Here is a 25,739-nt window from a genome sequence, read left to right as displayed (position 1 = left end):
AAGGAAGGCCTCCACCTTTTGATCTTAAAGCAATAACAAATGCAGCCGCTTGGTGGCTTCTGACCAGGATGAAGAATTTCAGGAACCCAAGGGTTTTTACTGGAATAATAACACTTTCCTTCTCTGAGATAAAATTTACTTGACTGAGTCTTTTAAAAAATTAGATGAGATGATTCAGATGTCTGTTCTGGGATTCACTTCCATAATGTGTCTTTGAAAGGTCACTTTTCCATTTGAAAATTCCATGAAAATTTCTGACCTAAACCAATAAGACTCTTAGAAGAGGGTTACTCTCTAAACTCTAAAATTAGAGGGCAATACCAGAGGGGAGAGAAATCACAAATTGCATTGCATGACACAGTGAGTCAGAGGAGCACCCAGGAATGGAGCTTCTGAGCCCAGAATATGTGTCCTCTGTGTTAGCCAGAAGAACTCCACTGTTTGCCTCTTCTGTCTGTTGCAGGTCCTCAACCAGGGTCCTGACTTGGCTCATGACAGGAAGACATGCCTACCTGTGTGAATGAGGGTACAGATGCGCTCACTCTCCTCCCTGCCCCGCACGCTGTTGAGACTGATTTCATATTCGGTGGCTGGATATAGCTTGGTGATGGTGAATTCTGTCACCGTGTTGGGCACCACCGAGCTGTCCAGCCGTCCCACTAAGAAAGAGAAGAAGCCACTGTTAAAGTTCAGCAGATCCTTCATCAACACAGCTCATGGTATAATCTACATAGAAGCTTCTGGCTGTACTTTGTCATGAAGCATAGATGGGTGCAAGGCCCAGCACTCAGTGGGGAAGGAGGAGAAATGGCTCATAGACTGGGAATATTGGAACTTGAAAAGACCTTGCATGCTGGCCTGACCCCCTCATTTTATAGATTCCTTGGATCATAGAAAAAAGGTGGCTAGGTGGTTTTCTAACATACTGGTCTTCTTAAGGCAGTCGAGAGGTCATGGCTACAAAGAGTGGTCCATGCAGCCCAGAGACAGGGTAGTCTGGAAAACTATGCCACTACCTCCCTGGAAGTGGGCATGCCCTCTACTTTGTTAACAATGTGGCATGCACCAACAGGAACTGGCAGGAAGCCGGGGGTGTCTGGGCCAAGTTTTTCTGACTCATAACTTGGCTGGAGTAGCAGAAATAGGACCACCACCACCGTGGTTCCCTCTAAGGCTCCATCTGGTCCAGCTGAGTCTTTAGGCATCCCTCAGGATTCTAGTCTTGGACTTCACTCTCTCAAGAAAGTGAATGTAACCCTGGCTCTTGGCAGAATTCTTTAGGGTTCTTCATTACTACACTGCCTAGATAAGGTGACCAGTTATCGTGGTTCACTCTGCCGATGGAGGGCCTGCTTTCTGGGTGAATACAGTTAAACCTTTTGTGAGAGGAGTTGGTGAGTTAAGGGTTTCTTTGCTGCTGCTCCTCAGCCCACTCTCATTGTGATGGAACATGTCACAGAGAGGAGGAGAATGCAGGCGAGGGGTGATATCCTCTGGGATATGTAGTTCTCCTATAGCAATCTTCACCTAGCTCTAAATCCCATCCGTTTGTGAGAAATCAAATAACTTTATTACCTTGTGTTGGCCGATAGGATACTCGGTAGTAATCAAAAGATGCAACAGGAGGGCTCCAGGAGACCATAACTGAGTCCTTGGTCACATTGCTAATTGTGATGTCTTTGGGGGGATCAATTCCTACAAGGACCCAGGTAGTTGTGGGAAAAAGACAGAAAGCACAGTGTGAAAAAGCAATTCCTATCCTTGGTTTCATGTGGACCAAGAGCTAATAGTGTTGCAGAGGCAGACAAGATCTTTATACTAGAGCATCCTTAAAGCCGTGCTCAGGCCAAAGTTTCACATGAAACCTCAGAGTTATTGGCTAAAACCATGTTCGTGGGGAATATTTGAACAACATGAAGTCAAGTTGGCAAGCTCTGTGCTGTGCAACAACTACTACCTGTGTGTGAATGCCAACTGGGAAGCTTCCTTTAAGTTCATATGTTTTGCTTTGAACTGGGAGTAACATGGCCGTTTTCTCTGGAGCAACTTCTCTTGGACAAACCCAACTGTTTCTCTTATTTTTTTTTAGCAGCCACCTACGGTTCAATTTGGAAAAACTGCCTATTGAGTCTAGAGGGATTTCAGAGCACAAGTCCAAAACAAATCCACTTTCCTAAATTGCATTTCATCTGTACTGGATACTTCATTTTTTTGACTACTGGGGGATCCCAGGGTTGAAACCAACTAGTGCTTAATCCACTTGTCCAGTTTGTAAGTTCTTGTTAGTATGTAGGAAACCAGAAAAATACACATGTCTTCACCCACATGCACACTTATATCTGGGATTGTATCTGAGAATGATGAGACAAGAATGATCCAATTCATCTCAGGGTGCTGTGTTTTCCAAACAACATGCAAATCAACCCCATTTTCTGTCTCAGGTTCGCACATGGTTGCGTGCTGGTCCCATATAATTTTGAGGAAGCATCATTTGTATGCTCAGTACTTACTGAGCAGTCAAGAGATGGGTTTTCCTCTTGGAGGTTAGCTCTCTTCAGGCTGGTAGTGTGAGAACCTCTGGACCAATGCATTCAAACCCGGGCCTCCTCAAGACATTGAGTCCATCCTACCTTCCAAAAGGAAGTTTCCCATCTTATACATTTTGTGCAACCCTCTCTAGCCAAGTGAGGCAGTCCCCTACGACTTGGGGATTTCTCTTTGTAAATTTCATTGACTTGTTAAAGACCTCGTAGGAACTCCCTTCACCACCTACTGTCAAGTCCTCCAGCCTCACCTGTGGTGATGGAGCCCACAATGGGCTCAGAGGTCACCGTGCCGTGGACTGCTACCAGGTTCACAATGTACTCAGTGGCCGGCTGCAGACCCATCAGGACAGTATGCCTCTTGGTAGCATCCAGGGAGACCTCTGTCATCTCTTCTTCTTCATCCCGAGGGCTGTAGTTCAGAATGAGTCTGTCTGCTGGAGGGGATGGGTCACTCCAGGTTATGTTTACGCTGGAGGAGGTCACGTGAGAAAAGTGTAAATGGGAGATGGGGCGGAAGCCTGCAAAGCAGAGGAGATGATGGTTCTGAAACATATGTGAGGTGTGGGACCCTGGGCTAGAAGAGCCAACTGACTGAAGCAATCTGTTTTCCTTGTAAACTAGGACTACACCTTCACTTGCTGACTCACAGCTTCCACCTTCTCACTCTCCAGTCCTGTCCACTCTCTTTTCTCCAAGCCACATACTGAAAAATGAATGCCCTCAGCAGGGTAAAACCTCTGTGAGTTATTCATAATACTCACCCAGGATTTAAAATCTTTATCCTGGGAGAAATTTAACATGATTGCCTGGATCCTCTGAATGCCCACTGATTTAGTGCAGGCAGGGGAAGATGAACAGAATCAACCCCTTTGTCCAGGCTGTAGAAAACCAGATACAAATTTTCTGGCATGTAAGTAGCTTTGCTCATCTCTCCCCCTTATTTCCAACCATTCCATCTTGATATATTTATTAATTTCTCCTCTATCTCTTCTTTCTCTACCCATATTCCACCTTCTCTAAACAAAATGGGATATTCAAAGAGTCGGTTGCCTAGATGACCTTCTTGTACAAAGATCCATTAATCCCTGAACCCATTTGGGATTTCTGCTATCCTGGTACCTGTGAAGGCATCCACGGTGGACTCGAAGCTTTGCTGCCGACCCCTTTCAGCAGTGATTGAAATGATGTACTCTGCTCCGGGCTCTAGATCTGTCAGTGTGTATGAGGTCCTGTCCTTAGGCACAGTGACTTCTGAGGCAATCCCGGAGGAAGGGGTAAAAGTAATTCGGTAGTGATCAATGGGGCCGCTGGCCTTGGTCCAGATGAGAGAGATGGAAGTTTCCGAGGAGGCTGTCACCATAAGGTCTCGGGGACTGTCAAGTTCTGTGGATCAACATAAGGGGCCTATTTTACACAAGTTCCATAGATCGGCCAGTATTTATTGGAATTGGACCTCCCTGTGGATTTCTAAGCTATCAGCAGGCCTGTTGACCACGATGATTAGGTTGTCATTGCTGACAATTATCTCACATTTTTTTAAGCACCTTCTCTTTGAAAGATGGCCAAGGGCTTGGTATATAGATGGACAATTTGCATAAAAGCATTAGTAGGTCCAACATCACTAGAATAATCCACCTCTGGGACAAAGCTGGCTGCTGGTTGTCAAGCTCTCCATACTCATTTTTCTCGCAGTCTTTTTCAGCAAGCCAACCAGGGTAAAATAGAAGCCACTATTAAGTAAGGATATGCCATCCCTGGCAACAGCAGCTATCCCTGTTCCTGAGGCCATTTTGATTGACCTGGCCATGGGTGTACAAGTCTGAGAACTCCTGGGGACCCATGTCCTTGTGGTTCTCTAGAGAGGTTTTCTATACTAGAATGAGCCTTGGGACAGGGATTGGTTCAAAATCCCCAGCTCAGTCCGGGCTGCCTGTACCTAAGGTACTAGAGTGACTTTGAAATTTACCCAGAATTTGGAAGCAAATCTTCTGGATCCAGAATAACAAGGGTCTCAGGTGGACTTTTCCATTGTCCTTAGATTTAATGGGTTGTTTCCAAATCTAAACCTTTATCCTTGTGGCCTTTCTGAGGGCTTCTGTCATGCATGGTGAGGGACATCACATTCTGCCTGTTCTGGGGTGGTCTAGAAAGAAATAGGACCTGTTATGACACTAACCGATTTGGAATTTTCTACCTCTGTGGGCAGGCAGCCCTTCAGACCATGGGAGATGTGCATAGATCTGTGGGGAAGAGAAGGAGACTATCCTGCATGTTGATGTCAGAGGTTAGGCACAGAGATCAGAGATCTGCAGGTAGATGTTGTTTCTAGGCTGATAACTGTCATCCAGGGACCTGTTCATTAAGGGGCATTGCCTTCTGACTCAGCCTTGCCAGGACAAGCCTCCATGGCTTCTTAGGCCTACAGAGTATCCTGGTCTTCTTCTGCACCAATCTTCCTACTCACCAGTCCTGGCATTCATGGTGGCTGGTACACTTTGCTGTGAGTTCATGACAGCAGATATTCCAACTCCATACTCAGTGCCAGGCACCAGATCTGTCAGTAGATGCAGAAACAAACATTATTCCATGTGTGTGTCAGTGGTGGGGAAGGCAGAAAGGAGGGAAGCAAATGAGCTTAGATTCCTGTTCCTATCTTATGTTTAGTCCTTCCTGAATCTCCTCCTAATTTTACCTAGTACGAAATCCCAATTTCACCACTTAGGAAATCCATACCAAGTTAACAGGATGAATTGCTCAGTGCAGAGCTTCCTTCTTGCTGCTGACCTTGGGAAGGCAGTGAGGCTGCCCTTGTCGGTGACTTTCAGAAATGTGCTCTCCTGTGGAAGGTCTCCCCGTGTTACTTAGAGTCTCAGGTTGGCTACAACTGGTGAAGGGAGTCCTTGTATAAGCTGTGAATTGAAGGATTGTGTGGACATGGGCCTTTAAAGCATTTCTTGAACATTGTGTGTGAACATCAACTGCACCTTTTAAAGGACTGAAACCATATGGGTACTCCAGGATCCCTTCTAGGGAGCAACACTGGATGAACTTTCTGAGCACAGACTATCAGGCCTTTAATGTAGGGGCAGGCAGAAGCCCTGTGGCTGTGGGTTCCCTACCAAGGTCGGTAATTCAGATCCCAGGGTACTTGAAGTTATGGATTCAATCTTAGGATTTGAAGTTATGGATTCAATCTTAGGATGGGGACTGCGGCAGATGGAAAAGATGCAAAAACTGTCCAACTAAAGGATATAAGCTTCTTTGGGGAAATCCTTTGGGGGTTTAATACAAAGAATCACTGGGAGCCTCCCAGGATATCTGTAATTATTGGGGGTGTTTCCATACTCTCTCCCACATTCATTTTCAGACAAAGTGGTTTGACCAGCATATTAAATTCCTATTGCTGCTATAACAAATTACCATAATTTAGTGGCTCAAAACAACATAAGTCTATTATTGTGCAGTTCAGCATTCAGCAGGTCTGAAGTCTAAATGGTTCAGCAGGGTTGCAGCCTCTGGAGGCTCTGGGGGAGAAATCATTTCTTTGCCTTTTCCAGCCTCTACGGGCTTCCTGCATCCCTTGGCTTGTGGTTCCTTAATCCATCTTCAAAGCCAAAGCACAGCATTTTCAAGCCTGTTTATCTCTCCAACCTCTGTGTCCATTGCCCAATCTTCTACTCTGAGTGATCTTCCTGTATCCATCTTTTTTTTTTTTTTTTTAAGATTTTATTTGTTAGACACAGACAGAGAGCAGAGAGAGCACAAGCTGGAGGAGCGACAGGCAGAGGGAGAAGCAGGATCCCCACTGAGCAAGAAGCCCGATGCAGGACTCAATCCCAGGACTTTGGGATCATGACCTGAGCTGAAGGCAGACACTTAACCGACTGAGCCCTTCTTCTTACATTGGCTCCACCTGTATAACTTAATCACATCTACAAATTCCTTTTTGCCATGTAAAATGACAGAGTCATGTGTTCCTGGGATTAGAACTTGGACATCTTTGGAGGCCATTATTCTAGCATCAAACAAGCATCAAATTTGCCCTTGTTTACTAGAAGTGGGACTGTAGAAAAATACAAGATCAAATCATTACCTATGCGGCCCCCCGTGATGAGTCTGAGTGCTTCTGGTAGGCATTTGTGGGAGGGGGGCTCTGTGTCGGCCCACAAGAGCCCTGGCTTGATGATCATGCTATTCTGCATTTATATAACATATGTTCTTTTCAAAATACCTGAATGTGATTTGACCCTCACCACAACCTGAGGAGTGGGATGGGGAGTCTTTTCTTCATCTGCATTAGTTTCTTGTGGCTGCCATGACAAATGATGACAACAGGGTGGCTTACAACAACAGAAATTTATTCTCCCCCAGTTCTAGAGTCTAGAGGGCCCAAATCAAGGTGTTGATGGGCAGGGATCCTTCCAGAGGCTCTAAGGGGGAGAATCTTTCCTTGCCTCTTCCAGCTTCTGGTGGTCGCCGGCCATCCAGGGCTTCCCTCACTTGTAGCTGCATCATTCCAGGCTCTGCCTCTGTTGTCACATGGTGTCTTAGTCAGCTCAGGCTGCTGCCACCAATGGCCATAGACTGGGTGGCTTAAACCACATTTATTTCCCACAGTTCTGGAGACTGAGAAGTCCAAGATCAGGGTACCAATAGATCTGACATAGGGTGAGACCTCACTTCCTGATTCATAGATGGCTATCTTCTTGCTGTATTCCCACACAGTGAAAAGAACAAGAGAACTCTCTGGGGTCTCTTTTTTATAAGGGCACCAATCCCATTCATGAGGGTTCCTTGCTCATGATTTAATCATCTCCCAAAGACCCTATCAGTTAATATTACATTGGGAATGAGGTTTCCAACATATGAATTTTGGGGTGACACAAACATTCAGTCTGTAACCTATGGCATTCTCCCTGTATGTCTGTGTCTTCTCCCTTCTGATGAAGACACTGGTCACATTGCATTTAGGGCCCACCCAATCTGTTTTGACCTCTTTTTAATTTGATTTCATCTGTAAAGACCCTGTTTCCAAATAAGGTCACATTCACAGGTTCCAGTTGGACATGAATTTGGGGGGGCACTATTCAAACCAGTACACCATTATATTATAAAAAGAAACTAAGGCAAAGATTCAGGGCTTTTAGGGGGAATGGAATGTTCCACCCTGCCCCCAATGTCATCGCTTCCCCTGAGCAGCTATGACTTCCCCTGGATCCCTGAGGTAATAGGAATGATTTTGACAGGAAATGCATTGAGCAAACTTCCCTTAACAAACGGCTTTTTATTTTTTAAAGATTTATCATTTATTTTAGAGAGAGAGTGTGTGTGGGGAGGGGCAGAGGGAGAGGGAGAGAGAGCATCTTAAGCAGACTTCCCGCTGAGCACAGAGTCTGATGTGAGGCTCAATCTCAGAACCCTGAGATCATGACCTTAAGATCACGACCTGAGCTGAAACCAAGAGTCGGATGCTTGACTGACTACACCCCCTCACCACGTGCCCCACAAATGGCTTGGTTTAATGAAGGGGAATGCTGCATGGTAGCCAGAGGGTTCTGTACCCACCTCCTCAGTATAGCTTTAGTACAGTTGATGCAATAAATCCCTCCATGCTTGAGTATGGCAGAACCACCAGGCCTTACTGACCAGGCTCCCTTGAAGGAGTGCATTAGAACCAGCCCTCTTTTGTCTTTCTCAAACCAGCTCCATCCACTTCTCAACCCTTCTTTCTTTCTCTAAAATGTCAACACCAGTGGAGGTCAAGTTTGTAGTTTGACAGACTTTGAGGTCTGTGGTGCTTACATTAACATTCAGGCTCGGCCACTTTCTACTGGTGTTAACTTTGATACTTGATATCTTTGAGCTTCAGTTTCTGTAGAATGGGAAGAGCAATGGTGTGTATCTCGGAGGGTCATCATGAGGATGAAATGAAGTACAGTGCCTGGCCCGTCCTGATAGTAGCCAATATCATTATTATCTTGCTCAGAGGACTATGCCAAGATCTTGAGTCTTTTTTTGTGTGCCCCAGGCAGGTCCAAGGTAGTCCTCGGCACACCTGTCATCAGTTTGCTGAGGCTTACCCTGTTGGCTCCAACGAAATCAGTGATTCAGGGAGTCCACCTGTCAGTGAAGAGCCGGACCCCTGGCTGGGTGGAGTACCTGTCACTAGATTTAGTGGGTGATTGTAATGCCCCCAGAGCCATTCCAAGCACACATTTATCTCTGTCAATATGTTCGACGAGCCCCAGGTACATCCTTGGTTGGAGAAATTAGATTACCTTTGGGACATAAACTACTTTTTTTAGGCATCTGATTGAAACCTTCAATTGCCTGTAATGAAGTAGAAATTCTCTGACGTAGATGAAGGGTGACAGATCGAGGGAGTAAGACAGAAATTATATGTTGCCAAACGGATCTAACATGTAATGTTTTCATCTGGGTTTCTTATTTATGAAGCTTAAATGAAATGTTCAATAATTTACAGTGGAATCATCTTTTCCCAGGAAACGGCAGAGCAGAATTTAAAGTACTCTCGTCCCAGGCTTTCTGTCTAGGGGATGGGAAAGTGGGACTCGTTTATGGGTTCCTGCCTGCTACTTCCCTTTGATTTTCTGTAGCTTTCTTCCTGTGCTACAAGTGAATTGTTGCTCTTTGCTAGCAGGTAAAATACAGTTCTGCTGGAAAAGAAAATGTGTATTGGAGGCACATCCAGCACACTTATACATCAGCATTCTGTGGACTCCTAGGGATTTCTCACTTTTTAAAGACCCCATTGCTCTCCATCAATGCTCCCTTTATCTTTCCATCCACCTTCTGAAAGTGGTGGCACATGAATGGCTCTGTTGCCTTGCTTCATAATAGCTCAGAAAATTCATCCCATAGGAAACCACCACTGTCCATGCTTTATAGAACTTCCTTTGTTCAGCTTGGAGGCTGATGCTTTTCTCAACTCTTTCATGGCACACCCATTCTTCTCTGAACTCCCAAAGCACGCAGTTCATTCACTCACCAAACATTACTGAGGACTTCCTTTGTGCCGGGTGAGCTGAATGGACATCACCCTTACCCTTCCTTTAATGACATAAAAAGAACTCTGTACTGAAGGAGGAAATTATTTATTGAGCACCCATAATATGCCAAGCACTGAGCTGCATGCAGTAGGTAATATAGAAGAATAGGGAGGGAAGAAAGGAGGGATAAAAATTGAAGGCAATTTTTTTGAGTGTCTGATGGTCAAGAGTCCTAATATTAGCTATAGTTTCTTAAAGACTGTACCTATTATCTCGTTTAATTCCCCTGCAGCTCTGCTGGGCGGGCATTACTGATGAACAAATAGAGGCTTGGAGAAGTCCATTCCTTGACTGAGGTCGTGAGGCTAATAGACAATAAAACTGGCTTTGGAACTCAAGTCCTTTATTTTTTTCTGAACTATCATAGCATTGTCCCTGTCCCTAAGAATCTTACAGGCTCGTGGAGTGGAGGGGAGTGGAGTAGCAGATTGGAATTTGAGGAATTTGGCACTACACCAAGGCTTGCTAGCTAAGGAAAGGGATGAGATCAGCATGGGCGGTAGTGACCAGGGGAAGCTTTCTAGAGAAGTGACTCGAGTTGAACCTTGAAAGCTAGCCAAGATTAGGAAAGGTAGAGGGAAGGAGATATGGAATGCTCTGGTGGGCAGGATGGGGCACGGGAGCAGGAAGAGATTAATTAGAGCTGAAGAACAACAGGAATGAGCAAATTCTTCCCTGCATTGCAAGGACCGTGGGTGATGAAAGTAGAATGACTCACTTCCCCCTGTTTAGGAGACTTATTCTTCTAGCTTCCTGCTGCTGGCAGGGAAGTCGTGGGGGGAAGCAGGCCCAAGCAGCTGAGATTGCTCCCTCTTCCCAGCCAAAAAACATGAATAAGACCCCTGGGATTCAGGTGGACCCATAGAAATAGGGACCTTTCTATCTCCAAATCCCTGGGCTCGTCTCCCGAGAACTGTGAACCTCCATTCTTCCAAACTGGGGTGAGGGTTAGTGCATTTACAGGACACCTGCTCTCAAAGGGAGTGGCAACCTGAAGACCCTCTGTGCCCAAAGAGTTTGTAGTCCATCTCTCAGTTTTTACAGCAATCATGTTACTATACTGTTACTTTAGTTTTCATGTCGGTCTCCTCACTAGACTCTTAGGTCTTGGGTCAAGGGGTTTGATTTTTTTATGTAATTCAGTGCATAGCATAGTGAAAGGAATATATGATGCACAGAAGCAGTGTAGCCAGGGTGCTGGGACCACTGGGAAGACTTATGAGGGGATGTCTCAACTGGGTTTTGAAGGATCAGAGGTATTTAGGTAGAGAAAGGGCATCACAGGCAGAAGGAATAATAGATGCGAAGGGGGATCTGGTGAAATAATTCATGAAAACCAGGGAGCTAATGTAGGGCCCCTGATAGCAAAAGTTCAGCAGTAGAATTTTTGTACTAGAGATTTCATAGATGGGAAATATTTGGAGACAACAGAAGATCTTCTGAGAACCCCTGAAATCACACCAGATGGGCAACAATCTACTTTTTAATATAATGGGGGTCTAAGCTCCCAGGCTCCCCATCCTTATTTTCCTAGGTGATGGTAGATGCTTCTCCAGGGTTACCTGAATGAATCAGGCTTTGGAGGCCATCTACCTGCTTTTTGAGTGTGCTGTCTTTAAGGACTGGCCCCACAAACCTATATTAAAATAATAATAACAATACTAAGGAACATTCTTCAATACAACTCTCTTGTTGCGAATGAGATTAATAAGAAACATGGCTCATCACCTCCTGTCCTACAGGAACATCCCATCTCTGGGTCTTCACTGTGAATAAGCACTTCCTGCTGAAGAAGCCAAAGCTGGAGATGAAAAATTCCCACCTGGTTTTCTCCTGGTTCCCTGGTCCCAGTCCTTTAACACAAATAAGGGGACAGATGCTCTTATGCACCAGCTCTGTGAGGAGGAGGGATGTGGAGGCTTCTGCCCTTTCTCTTCTTGGGTCTCTGCAGCCCACTTCCCACTTTCTGGCCCCTGAAAGGTGGCACCTTGTTCAGAGGGCGCCTTACCAAAGTGGCCACTTGGGGTCACTGTGACTTCACCTGAAGGAGGCTGAGCACAGTCTGGCTCAGGCCACGGGCCCATTGCCCGACTCCTCCTACTCCTCCTCAGAAGAGCCTCAGGGAGTTGAAGTTCTGGCACTTGGTCTGGTGTTTGTGCCCTGGCACATCAGGGAGTGCAGACAGGGTGAAGTGAACATCAAGTGCCTTGGTCAGCACTGGTTTGCCAGCTGGACTTCCCTGGGAGGCTCAGATTTCTTCATGGAAAATCCTCCTGTGGACAAGCACATCTACCTTTGCACCTGGAGGAACCCACCTTCTCACCCTTAGACCCTCATTTAAGCCCCAGGAGAAAATGTGGTTTTGGGTAGAGGCTACTGTTCCAAGTCCCCGGCAAAACCAGTGGCCTTGAAAGTGGTCCCTCATACGCCCGACTTGCAGTGTCAGCCTTGTGCGTGTGTGTGAATGTGTCACGTGTGTCTGGCCGTGGGTCTTTGTTTTCTTGCAATCCTGTGTTGTACCGTGATGTCTGTGGGAATCTTCAAGGGTTTCCTAAGCCTGGTGGATGATTTATCTGATTGGCAGTCTGTGGCCTGGGGATGGAGTTAGTCACGAGGCAGAGAGGGGCAGCTGGGTGGGAAGTGCCATCAGGAGGCTCGTAGGCAGACACCCCAGGGGGTTGCTCAGGGCTGTGATGAACTGGCTCTGGGGGGCTGGGTTAGAGCCCATGCTCACATACTCATAGGGACTAGCTCCTTTGACCTTTCTCTTGGTCACAGGGCTCCTCAAGTGTGCGCGCCCATTCATGGGGGGGCACCAGGCAAGAACGTGTAGTTAGCTGAGGACAAACCCCTTTTCCCTCTTGGCAAAGCACTGAAGCCGCAGGCCTTTCTGAGGACAGCTAGAGAGGGGTCACCTCAGAAAAAGAGCAGTATTTCTCATTTGCATGGGTATGAGGCAGGATTTTTTGAGCAAATTCCAGTCAAGGAAAGGAGAATCTCCTTCTTTCCTTAGAGTCACCCACATCTCCCCCCTCTTCCACTCAGAGTTTTCTACAGGGTGTGTTATTTTCCACTGTTAACCAAAAAACAGTGGTGGTGTCCGTCCTTGGTTAAGTGCTACCCATTCTAACCTCGAGGTCCCTTGATGTGCCCATAAAATATCTAACACTCAGGACCCCTCTGGGACTCCGGGTCTGGTACACAGGCCAAGCACACATCATCCCGGGGGAGAGGCTGAGCCTAAAAATGTTATCATTAAGGACACAGAAGCCACCGGAGCAAAGAAAAAAAAAATCATTGCAGACACTGAGTCTGTGGTTCAGAACCAAATTCATACTCCCAAGGGAATTCTCTGGGCATCGACTGGAGAGAATAATGGAAGAGAAATGCTTGGCATTTTGTGCCTGAGCCTGTCCTCTGTGCTGCCCAGGAGGAGGGATGTGAGGGGGGCAGGCTCTGCTGGAGGCTGCGTGCTGCGAGCCCTCTGCCTGACTCAAAGGCGCTGAGAGTCTGCGAGGGCCGGTGGCCCACGGTGGAGGGGAAATGGTGGCTGTGAAGATGAGGGCTTCTTCCGGGAGCAGCAAGTACAGATGCCACAGGATGGCGGGGCTTAGAGCCAGCCAAGAGAGGAATGGGAGTGTGAACTTGTCCTGGGCAGAGGCCAGCTTGCTGAGGATCCAGTCTGAGCTTAGTGGGGATTCAAAACCAGAGACGGTCAAATGGCTGTTGGATGTTCTCCAGGAACCAGTCTTCATGCAGTGCTGGTATATGTAGATATGTGTGACTTCATTTCATCCTCCCAACAACCCCAGGAGAAAGACACCATGTCCTTTGGACCAGGAAATGGGAGCATGGGACGTTGAAGAAATTTGCCCCAAATGCACATTTCCCAAGTTAGTCTCAAACCTGAGTGGGCAACTTCAGAAGCCACTGAATGAGCACTTCTCACCCACTAATGGGCACGTAAATCCCCTGGGGGTCTTCTAGAATGCAGGCTCTGATTGGGAAGATCTGGGAGGGGGGAGAGGGTAAACCCCCTCCCCGTGATGCCTTGCTGCTGGTGCCCACACCCCTCTGTGAGAGGCACATTTCCTACTCTGTGCTACACCCATTACAGGAAGTCCTAACCCCGCCATTAGTTCACAGACCTCTTCCTCCTCCATGTCATCACCATCATCAGCCACATATGGAGTTTGCTATGTGAGAAGCACTATTTTACTCTTATTAAACACATGATCTCATTAAAGCCTTATCAGCCTCATTATGACACTACGAGCTAAGTGGTGTTATTCCCGTTTTATAGAAGACAAAACAGAGGCTTAGAAAGGTTAAGTCGGTTATCCCAAATCACACAGGAAGTGGCTGTGCCTGGATGCAGGGTCCAAAGTCCTGGCTCTTAACAAGTACCACAGAACAAAGCATTCAAATAAAACGGGCAAGACACAAAGGGACCTTATGCTAGGAGTCTCAATTATTATTATTTTTCTTTCTCTTTTTAAAAACATTGAGATAAAAATTGACATAAAGCATTAGTTTCATGTGTACAACATAACAATTCAATATTAATATAGGAAATGGTCACCAAAATAAGTCTAGTTAACATCCATCACCACATAGAGTTCCAATATTTTCTTTTGATGAGAATTTTTAAGATTTGCTTTCTTAGCAGCATTCTTATACACAGTCGAGTATTATTAACTGTGGTCCCCACGCTGTACACTGCATCCCCATGACTTATTTAATAACTGGAAGTTTGTGCCTCTGACCGCCCTCACCCACTTTGCCCACCTCCCCCCCATCCCCTACTCCTGACAATCCCCAATCTGTTCTCTGTATCTGTGGGTTCCCCAGTTGTTCTTGACTAGGAGATAGGAAAAGTTCAGATGGGGAGAGTGGGAGGTATCTACATTCTCTTTCTGGCCAGGGATGAAGTGCTACAGGTGAGCCTGAAGTGCCCTTCCCACCCGGTGGCCAGGGTCTGGCTTTATACATGCAAACAAATGACTTCTTTGGAGCCAGAAAACAAAACAAAACATAACACAACACAGGCCTCAGAGGCTGAAAAACTCTCCTCTTTAGGGTCCAAGTTGGGGAGTGAGGGAAAGAACACAAGTTATCTAGAGCTGGGATCAAACGTCTCCCACCTTTTGCTTTCCCTCCTGCGTGGTTGGTTCTTCTCTTCCCCTAGACACCACAGCAAGAGAGCCAACAACCCTTGTAATTCGCATCTCAGCAAGTACAGACACACTTGATTTCCTTACATGCCTATAATTCCTTCTTAAATCACATAAAGCTATTTGCCTTTATAAATCTCCCCAGCAGTGAGCTCCCCAGGATAATTATGTGTAATATATATTTATAGTTTTATTTCACAAGCCTGACTCTGATCAAAAAATTGACCCAGCTAAGCCCACTCCTCAATAATAACTTTTCCATTCCGTGTAAGTCTACAGCATTTATGTCTTGACCGTCCTTTGCATTTCAGTTCTTTAGTACCAGTAGCCATGCAATGGGAGGTTTTTGGCAAGTCTCCAAAGAACTGCCTTTGAGCCACAGCTGTGCCCCTTGCTGGCTTTGTGAGCTTGGGCAAGTTTCCGAACTCTCTGAGCCTCGATTTCCTCATCCATAAAGTGGGGATGGTAACATCTGTCACGAGGTCATTGTAAAGATTACGTGAGGGTGCCCGGAATAAGGCAGATGATGAATGAAAGTAGAATCTTCTTTGCCAGCCGTGGGAAATAATAACGAGGATGTGTCTGGAGTCTTCTCTATACCACTCATGATTTTATGGCATATTCTCCCTCTGAACAACTAGCCATCATTTTTGTAAATTGCTAATTGCCAAATTAGCCTGCGGCTCTAGGCAGCGACGGGCTGCATTTAGACTCAGTTCCCTCCTGCATCATTTCAGTTTTTTTTTTTTTTTTTTTAGCTTAATCTTTGTGAATGTCTCCATCTCTCTGTAGAGGGCCTTATGCCAGCTGGTGTGTTCCTGCTATGTTTAATTCACCCCCATTAACCTGTTTGGTCAGCATATCTTTCCATCTCCTTGCTGGGCTTCTAGGAGTGCGTCTGTCTGGAAAAAGCATTTATTATATTTACTTTAACTGGCCTCATTTTGCAAGGCAATCTGGGAGGAAAGCAACTTTGATGATACTGCCCTTGTTTACTGTGTGCATTCTGTGCTATGTGTCCCTTGTCTACTAAGATGGTAAATGCTTTTGCAGGAAGCCAAGACACAAGTTAAACAGTGTCTCTGTGAGCACACTTGCGGCCCCTGGGCAGCTGCTTTGCACCGTCTCCTTCACCTGGAAACCATGGCCCACATTTCAATCAAGTCCAGCGGGCAGGTTTTCCTGGATGGGTGTGTCTAAGGGCCAGGGAGGAGCATTGGCTGGGGCCCACATCCCCATGGGGAGAGAGAGTGCTCCCCAGCCATGTGGCATGGTGACCTAGGGTCTTGACTTTGTTTGTGCCATCACCAGCTCACCCTTTGATTCCAGCAGAGCCACCTGACCTATCTCTGCCCCTGACCTTGTCCCCCTCCCCCCGCTCTCCATGCAGCAGCTGCATATATGGATCATTACATCACCTTCCTTAAAATCCCTCAATGACTCCCCATTGCTCTCAAGAATAAACTCAAACCCTTTATGGGGTGTATAGGCATGAGCAGGCTCTTACCCTATCTTGTAGTCTATGCCCCCATAGTGAATGTTTGCACTTTCTTTCATCCATCCTTCCATCCATCCATCCATCCATCCATCCTTCCATCACTTATCTAGGACCTAGTGTTAGACAGTTCTCTGGACACTGGGGAGACAATAATGAGCAAAACTAAATATGGTCTCATTCATAGAGCTTTAGATTTAGGGCGGACACTGACAATGGAATAATCATACCCAAAAGCGTACAGTGATAACTTGAGCAGCGCTGTGAGGATAGTGGTCACCAGAGAGATGAGGCAGCGGGACAGGATGACCTGACCTCACCTGGGGACTACATAGTCTCCCCAGGAAGTGACAAGTGAACCAGGGAAGCAGGCATAACTGGGTGAAGAGGGTAGTTGGAGAGCCTGACAGGCAGCGGGAACGGCATGCGCCAAGCCCCATGACAGCAGGGAAAAGGTGTTTGAGGAACTGTCTGATGCAGACCTGTGGTCCTGGAGCAAGGGGAGCACCAGGGGATGCGGGAGGGAGGGGAGACCAGGGGATGCGGCCACACTAGGGTTGGGGGTTATCTCAGGAGCAATGGGAAATCCCTGCAATGTGTGCAGAATGGGACGGCATCGTTGAAGAGATCACTGAGGGTGTGAAGAGGACATTGTGGGGGTTAGGAGAGAATATGCGGAGGCTTTTTGCAGTGGTGAAGACGAGACTTAGTAGTAGTTTAGGCCAGGTGACAGCAGATAATGGAGAGCAGTAGACATGTGATAGGTACTTGAGAGATTGAATGAGTGGGATCTGGCGATGGCTGGATGGGGGTTGGGTGGACCGGGGAGAGAGCTGTGAGAGTGTGGACTGGGGAGCCGACGTGCCCCTGGAGCCAGGGTGTACTCACCTGTGAGGGTGGCTCTGGTGGTTGGACCGATGCTCTTGGGGACCAGCAGCTCGTGGTACTGCTCGCCCGCCAGGGTGCTATACACAACCTTGTACTCCTGGACCTCTGCTTCGCTGTTGTCCCACTCGAGGTCAAGGCTGGTAGCCGTGTGTGAGCCCACCCGCAGGTTCTTGGGGGCGTCAATCTCTAAAAAGAGTTAGTCATCACCAAAATCACATGGGATAATGTGCATTTGTCATGTGCCTTGAAGTTTAACAAGTTTTGGGTTGAGAGCTCACATCTCCTGACCCTCTGCCTCCTGTTTTGACTGAACCTCAGGTCTGCCCTTGAGCTTTTGCTCTGCCAGATCCATTGGTGGTTTGGAGACTTTTACGTGGGAGTTAGTTATCAACACGCTTTACACTTGCTCCATTTCCATTCAGGGTATGTTCTAGAATATTTCCTGAATGGATGTGGGGGTATCCTAGAAATTTAAAAATGAGCCAGTTATCGTAAGCTTGAAACTAAGTAAGGGAAACCCCAGCAAGAAAAAAATCAGAGACAGCTTCTAAGTGATTATGATGAAATACGGTAATATCAAATTTGGCCACCAGGCTAAAAGAAGACAGTTGATTGCAAGATTCTGAAGTATCAGCTGTCTTCCCCGGACTTACCTGCATAGACACTGCTGCAAGGTTTGTAGGAAATTAAGTAAACACATAGGGGATGTGATGTAGTGGAAAGAATATGGGCTTTGGGATCGGGGCTCAAGCTGAGCCCTAGCTCTGTCTCTTATTATAATGGGACCATGATCAAGTCTTTGGTCAAGTGAGGTGTCACTGGGCCTTGATGTCTGTATCTGTAAAATAGCCTAGTAATTGTACAGATAGGACAATGCATGTGAAGTATGTGGCGTGATGCCTGGTGCATAAACAGGGGCCCAGCCTTGGGAGGACTCCCTGTTGCTTCTGAAGCTTATCCTGAGTTCCAACAACATGGCCCACCCCAATGCTTGCTCTCTGGAGCTCCAGAGATTCCCATGCAAAGGAGAAACCACCAGCACACTGTCTCTCCCACGATCCAGAGGGGCCGATTCTCTCTCCCTGGACTGGTCATGTCCTCAGACTTCTCTTGGCAAAAACAACACAAATAACTCACAGGGGAAGAAGGTGCAGCCATGAAAAACTGCTACTTAAAGAGTTTTTAATAAGTTTTGTCTTTGGGACTTGAATTTAACTTTGACGTGGACCAGCCATTTGTTCTGAGAAAACCTCCAGGAGACTTCTAATTTGCAAATGCCAGGCAAGTATACACCGATTGTTCTTGGGGAAGAGGGGAACACTGTGAATCAATCTGAGTGCAACTGCTTCAGAGTGAGAAGTGTTCTGTTTAGTGATGTAAATTAGGTGAATCTTTTAGCAGATTTATGTCTCTGCAGCTTATTTTTCTGACAAATGTTTCTTTACTCAGTGTGGATTTAGCGTGCCGGATTCTGTGCATTCTGGACGTGCTGTGTGGATGGAGAGAGGAGTCAGATGGAGAGAGGAGCTTGGATACAGGGGCAGGTGGGAAGAATGGGCTTGAGTTGGACCCTAAGCCACTCAATCTTATGCAGGAGCAGAGGCTGGGATGAGGGACCCGACCTGGTGTGGGGTGTGTGGCCTGAATGGAATTGGAGTAAAAAAGAAGTTAGGGTTAGGGTTTAGGTTGACTCTTGTACCCACCTACTGCTCTTCACAACTAAAACTTCCAGACTTTGGAAACTATGGTTTTTGATTTTCTTGAGTTTTTTGGCCTTAGGACCTGCGCACTGTGGATAGGGGGCAGTGTTGTCTCTGAAGGGACCAGACGCTTTCCGGATCCGTGATGCCAAAAGAGATCAATGCTGGGAATGAGGGCTTGGGAATGTTAGAGTAGGCAGTTAGTTAGGTTCTTACAGGATCCCTGGAGGCCAGCAAAGGGGAAGTCATGGCCAACTACAAGAAAGTCAGAGGCCTGACCTGACCTGGCAGCACCGGAGAACAAAACCACAAGAAACTGGATCAAACCAGACAGGCCCAAGATGGCTGACAAAGTAGGCCAAAGTTCACATTATTCTTTCATTAGACTACATTACTAAAATCTCCTCTCTAAGGGTGCTGTGACAGGAAACCACCCTGCTTCCAAGAAATCCCTGCCCCCAGTAATGAATATTCCACTTCCTTGTTAACAACTGTCAATAAAACATGGAGACCCAAACCCCAGTGGACACAGCTCTCCCTCAAGCTTGCCCGCTCTCAAGTCTCCAGAGTGTACTTTTGTTTTAATCAACTTTCCTGCTTGTACTGCTCATTGCTGTATTGTGTCTGTCCTTGAATTCTTTCTCATGGTTACACCAAGAGCCTCCAGTGACATCTTTTGGACAGGCTGGGTCACAGCCTCAGGGCCTGAGGTCTCCCCAGTCCACCTGGCAACAGGGAGAGGTCTTAGAAATGGGGTGGAGTGAAATGGTTTGCTCCCCTGGGTCTCTCTCTCTCTTTTTAAAAGATTTATTTATTTTAGAGAGAGAGCAGGAGCAGTCGGGGGTGGGGGGGGGCAGAGGCAGAGGGAGAAAGAATCCTTAAGCAGACTCCCCACTGAGCATGGAGCCTGACGAGGGGCTTGATCCCAGGACCCTGAGATCATGACCTGGGCTGAAATCAAGAATCTGATGTTTCACTGACTAAGCCACTCAGGCCCCTCCCCTGGGTCTTGAAGCCTGACCTCTAGGAGGGATGACTCAAGGTCACCCCTCCCTGGGGGTAGGAGCTGGTCTGGTCTCTGTAATTCGTCAGCAAGCCGGGGGAAGGCAAAGACCGATGTCCAGGGGGACCCTGTGGAGACGCTTGGGGCTGTGGATTCTGGTAATAGCCACATCTAGTCTCCAAAACATAAATTAGACCAAGCATTTCTCCTGCTTAAAAATTGCCTGTTGCTTCCTATTATAAACTCCCGATTGTCCCCTGCACAGCTCTCTGTTTCTCAGACATTGTCTCACAAGACTTCGACCCTAATTCACTGTGCTCCAGTTGTACTGCCTTTTCTCTACTCCTGAAACACATCAAACTTACTCCCACCCCAGGGCCTTTGCACTGGCTGCTGCTTTTGCTGGCAGGCTCTTTCCTGGATCCTCACATGGCTTAGGTCACTTAGGTGTTGGTTAAAACTTCACTTCCTCAGTGAGGTGTTTCTGAATGATTCAATCCCATGCAGCCTTTCCTCTCCAGCATCCCTTTCACTTCTGAGCATAGCGCTCAGGATGGAAGGATCCTGTGTGTTTCTTTGCTTCTTCTCCCACTGGAATGTAACTCACAGGGACTAGGCTCTTGTCTATCTTGTTTATTCTGGAGCCTCAGTGCCTAGAACAGTGCTTGGCATCTGCTGGGTGTTCAGTACGCACATGCAAAGTGCCTGGATGAAAATTTTCAGTTTTCGGTGTTGTCTGCCACCTCAAAGCCTTTAGAAAAGTCTCGTTCAATATTTTGGCTGGGGGGCGCTATGAGGATGCCTGGGGCAAGGTGGTGGTTCACTGGCAATCTTAGGCATTCCTTGGCTTATAGAAGAATCACCCCAATCTCTGCTTTTTATCTTCACATGGCTTTCTCCCTGTGTACCTTCCTCTGTGTCCGAATTTCCCCTTGTTATAAGGACACATAGTCATCTTGAATTAGGGCCCACCCTAATGACCTCCTTTAATTTAGTCATCTGCAAAGACCTTGTTTCCAAATAGGGTCATATCTACAGGGACTGAGGGTTAAGACTCCAACATTTTTTTAGGGGACACAATTCAACTCATAACAGCATTCAAGAGAGATCTAGGGCATTCAGATTACAGCAGGAGCCTCTGCTTTGGCCAAATGCTCTGGAGGCCGAGTTTGGTGCCCTGAGGGATATGCTCAGAGAGAAGGCCTCCAATGGAGAGAAAGAGTCCTGGGGCTGCCTTCATGAAGGTTACTGAAGCCAGAGCCACCCGAGGCAGGGAGGTTTTCGAGATTGACCTCTAACCACTGGCCTGCTCTCTCACCACTGTGCTCCCATCAGGGTGCTTTCCTTTTTGGGAGCAGCTCCAAGACCCAGGTAAATATCCCACTCACCATGCAGGGAACAAATCTCTGCTTTAATTGCCGGGGCAATTAGTGTGCTCCTAGTGTCGAAGACATCACCTGGAAAAGCACTTTGGCTAATTTGAATTTAACCGGAGTTCTGAAATGACTGAGGGCCCTACTGCGAGGGTCCGGGCCCCTCCACCCTCATTCGGCTGGCAGCCAGCCCCCCACCCCCGCCCAGCTCCTCTGCAAAGCTCCTGGCGTCTCCCCGCCCCCGCGGCCCCTCCCCTGCTGAGTGGAGGGGAGCAGGTTGGAGGTGCCGACCAGGAGGCAGCCTCCTAACAGCTGCTGATCTGCCAGGCTACCAGAAACAGAATCACGCAGCAGTGAGCTGAAACTCAGGGGGAGCTCGGAGGAGGCAGAATGTAATTGTCTTGATTGGAATTTTCCTGGGCCACCAGCCAATCCTGCTTCCATCTTGTCGACCTAAACATCAAGAATTTGCCTTTCATCGTGCTGCTTGAGAGCGCTCTTCTCCTTTTCTGTCTCTTCAAATTCCTTATCTGAGCAAAGCACAAAGAAACCTCTTTTCAAACAAAAACCGTCTTGAAATTCAGAACAGAATGCAGGACTTGTGGTCCCCAGGAGATCCCACCACCCGAGTGAGTGGGTGGTGTTTTGGGGTGTGAGGGGTGACAGGGGGGAACGGCTGACCTTGAACTCTCCACAAAAGGACATCGTGTCAGGTCATGCTCAGCCCCGAGCAATGTGGATTAAGTGGAGGAGAAGAAGGAAAGAGAAATGGGCAGAATTTAGTTCCCTTTTTTTTTTCTTCAGATGCATAGTTAGTCACTGGTGATCCCAAGATGTGTTCAGTAAACAATCTGACCCGCGATCCCCTGGGTGGGGTGGAGTCTGGCACAGGACCTGGGAGAGAACCTCTCTCTTCAAATCAAACCCTGCCATCAGGGTCCACACTTGCTGCCTCTTAGCAGGGAAGCTTTTCCCACTCTCGATTAGTCTTTCTGTGCAGAGGGAGCCCCATTATAAGACTCTGGCCTTTTCCTTACACTGGGGAAGGTGGACTTCCCGCAGTGGTGAGTTTTGTCGCAGGACCTAGGCACTTAGTTCTGCTCTTCTGTTCCCCTCTCTCATGGGAGCCAGCTCTCCCCAGGCATCAGGACTCTGTGTGTTCCTCCATGGTGTAAATCCTAACCTGAGTAGTCCTCTAACTTCCGCCGCACGGCAGGACTGGCCCAGGTCCGCAGGGACCATGACCTTGCAAGCCCATCTGGCACTAACACTAAGCTACAGGCTCCAATCCAGGGGATATTTTGGCTTCCATCTGTCTTATTCTTTGCCTTCTTTGTCCGTTGATTTTAAATGCAGGTGGAGGATAATGGTGCTGTTGATGGAACAACCCCTCAGCCCCTCAGCTGGTTTATCCCATCCCATAACAGCTCTTGGGCCACACCACAAGTAGGATGCTTGAATTGCTAATTCTCCTACTTTACCCCCTCAGAAGATGCTGGTTCTCAGATCCTACAGATGCTAGCAGTTTCCCTTGATCTCTGCACAACTTGGAGTTGGCAGACATTCCTTGCTGTGTGACCTCTCCAGGGAGAGAAACCAAGACTGAGAATCTGGGTCAAGTGGAGACTCACTATCTGATCCCGGCCCCTGTTGACCCAGTGAGAGTGCTGGGAAGCCTGTGTTGGGATGGTGCCCGCATCTGGCCAGCCTGACAGGCTCCGGGAAAGTCAGGGAGCAGGTCACGGTGAGGTCCGGCCTTTCTTGACTGTGGGGGAAGCTCTTTCCAAATTCTAACAGCCTTGGGAAGGGGGGTGAGTGGTCATCACAGTGACGCAGGTGGGACTTATCCTGCCTACTGTCTGTGGGAGCAGGCCTCCCATGAGGCTTCTTGCTAGTGTTTGCAAAGGGCAGAGTGAGTCACGGAGTCTCAGGCAGAAGACCTGCTGCCAGCTGCACAATGTGGGCCTCACACAACTCCTTGGGGCACCACCATGCTGTATAATCATTATGAATTTATAGAATTATTACAAGTGCCAGCAAATAGCAGTAAAGCACCTCGAGGGAGAGCACCTTTCCTGAACTCTCACAAAATTGCCACTTGGGCTAGCAATATGGACGTGTAAATGCCTTCAAGACGAACTTTTAATTTTACCAAGGAGACGCTTGAGAGCCGTGGAGAAGAGCCTTAGATCAGGTCACAGATCTGGCTGGTAGCAGAGGCAGGTTGGGCACCTAGTTTTCTCAAACAGGTGTGTTCTTCTGTGCTGTCCTATAACTTGGGTCTGTGATAAGGTGAGCGTCCAAGCAATGTCACCTGTGCCCCCTCGGCACCCCTCTTGATGTGACATGGCACCCGCTGGCTCAACCCTCTCTCCCCCCCCCGGTGCCCCCCGCCACCCCAGCCTACCTGTCGTGAACTGGGTGGTCGTGGACTGGCTCTCGTTGGTCCCACGGACGGCACTGACCCACACCTCGTAGCGGGAGCCAGGCCGCAGGGCCTGAACTGAGTATTGGCTCAGGGGAGGCTGTAGCCGGAAAGTGGTCTTCCCGCCTTCCCCGCCTACCAAGCCATACTTTAGGAGAATGAAATCGACTTTGGCTCGAGGTGGGGTCCACTCCACGAAGGCCACAGTGTCCGAGACATCTCGAACCAGGATCTGCGTGGGCCCATCAATGACTGAATGAAAAGGATCAAGTAGAAAAAAAGAGTTTGAGAAATGGGTGTTTGAAATCAACTCCTCTCCTCCTTAGGTTAGCTTGGTCAGTCAAAGAGAGGATGGGTATTATTATCCCAATTTACAGATGGGGAAAATGAGACACAGTAAGACAAAATTGCTTTCCTGAGGACACACAGTTTCGCAACAGGGGAAGCGACATTAGAAGTCGGTTCCCCTGCATCTCGCTCTCAGCAGGCTCTGGTGTTTCAGCCCTGGCACTCTCCATTTGGGCAGGGGAAGAGCACCCACTGGCTTGAGAGGCCAGCACTGCTTCTGTCTGGAGGTAACGGGCCAGAGAACTGCGAGATGTGCTTCTGGTGTGTGTGCTCTGCTCTTCTCTCACCTTCTCTGAGCCCTGATGAAAGATCTACAAGATTATCAGCCCCATGTAAACATTTCAGAATTCCAACTTGGTTGCCAAAGAGGGCATCGTGAACGTCCAAAAGATGTCCCTGCTCAGCCACACCTACAACTCAGTCAGTCTAGTTGCTAAGAGTACCACAACCCAGCAGATATTTGCACTGCAGACGTAAACATGCCTTCTGGGGAAACTTGCTCTTCTGGGAAAAAAACAAAAAAGGACCTTGGTTTAGGAAGAGCATCTTGTGGGCTATTTTGTTGCACCTGTTCTTGCATATTCCTGACCTAGAGGGGCACTGTGTGTCCCTCCTAAGCCCTGGCCTCTGCCACTGAGTGGCTGAGGGGAACATCATTGTGGGGTGGCATGACCTAGAAAAGCTGAGTGGTGGCCCAGGGGGCCCAGCATCTATGGTTCTAGCACCCACTTGGTTCATAGTGAATTAGACAATAGTGAGGTTGGGGAAGGGGAGAGAATGTAGAATGGAAATAGAAAAAGAAAGAACTTCGTGAGGAGAATAGAAAATGCTGTCCTCAACTCCTCATGATAGGTCTGCATGGCCAATGTGTCCTTTTTGAATTACTCATTACCTTCTAAAAGAGTAGGCCCAGCTTCCATGTCTGCATTTATAATATGATTATGGCTCTCTGGCTGGAGCTGATTTTTTTTTAATATTAATATTAATGTTCTTCAAGGATTTGGAATTGGAACCAGAGGCTCAGTTTCTCTGGTTAGATGGTTTGGGACCATGTAGAGCCAGGGCTGGTATGAGACCATTCTCTACCATATTCACACATAAATAGAAAACATCTGATCTGAAGAGAGAGAAAACAGGTGAGAGGGGAGTGAAGAAGGGAGAGGGTGATTTATCATAAATACATATTGGTCTTGGTCCCTTCCTGACACAAACCTTAAAACCCTTGGAGTTTCCTAAATGATGAGAGTACTAATGTCTTTTGTGATGTTAATGAGGTGAGGATAGGGGCTGGTTGCCAGGGCTGTGAGCCATGTGATTAGAGGGCTAGAGCTTTCAGTCCAGCTTCTGACCTCTGGTAAGATCAATCCTGCCTGGAATGAAGCCTCTGTAAAAACCCAGTAGGACAGGGTTCAGAGAGCTTCCAGGTTTGGGAACCAGAACACTTCCATGTGCCACCATGAGGGGCCACCAAACTCCATAGAGACAGCAGCTCCTTTGTTCAGGGCTTTGCCCAATGTGTGTCTTCATCTGGTTGTTGATTAGTATCCTTTAATATCTTTTGTAGTAAATCAGTAATCTTGTGAGCAAATGGATTTCCTGAGTTCTGGGAGCTTCTCTAACAAATTAATCAAACCTGAAGAGGGGGTGGTGGGAACCTCTGATTTATAGCCAGCTGGACAGAAACACAGGTAATGACCTGGATATGCAATTGGCATCT

At 47.5% G+C, this 25,739-nt stretch overlaps 1 protein-coding gene across 2 annotated transcripts in view; it reads right to left on the bottom strand.

Moving 5' to 3' along the window:
- The window catches only part of TNR (tenascin R), a 79,464-nt gene that overhangs the window by 34,087 nt on the left and 19,638 nt on the right, over positions 1-25,739 (bottom strand). For both annotated transcript variants that reach the window (XM_028123060.2, XM_028123061.2), the window contains 7 exons: positions 23,657-23,926; positions 17,174-17,359; positions 5,011-5,100; positions 3,666-3,929; positions 2,795-3,064; positions 1,576-1,695; positions 513-659 (listed from right to left, as the gene is read on the bottom strand). In XM_028123060.2, coding sequence (XP_027978861.2) covers positions 513-659; positions 1,576-1,695; positions 2,795-3,064; positions 3,666-3,929; positions 5,011-5,100; positions 17,174-17,359; positions 23,657-23,926 — 1,347 coding nt within the window. The remainder of the gene's footprint in view (positions 1-512; positions 660-1,575; positions 1,696-2,794; positions 3,065-3,665; positions 3,930-5,010; positions 5,101-17,173; positions 17,360-23,656; positions 23,927-25,739) is intronic.

The sequence above is a fragment of the Eumetopias jubatus genome, unplaced genomic scaffold, assembly GCF_037043125.1.
Source record: "Eumetopias jubatus isolate StellerSeaLion01/CBP00866 unplaced genomic scaffold, mEumJub1_p1.0 scaffold_12, whole genome shotgun sequence".
Classification (NCBI taxonomy): domain Eukaryota; kingdom Metazoa; phylum Chordata; class Mammalia; order Carnivora; family Otariidae; genus Eumetopias; species Eumetopias jubatus.
The sequence above is the reverse complement of the archived record's forward strand: the minus strand, read 5'-3'. Positions and strand labels throughout refer to the sequence as shown.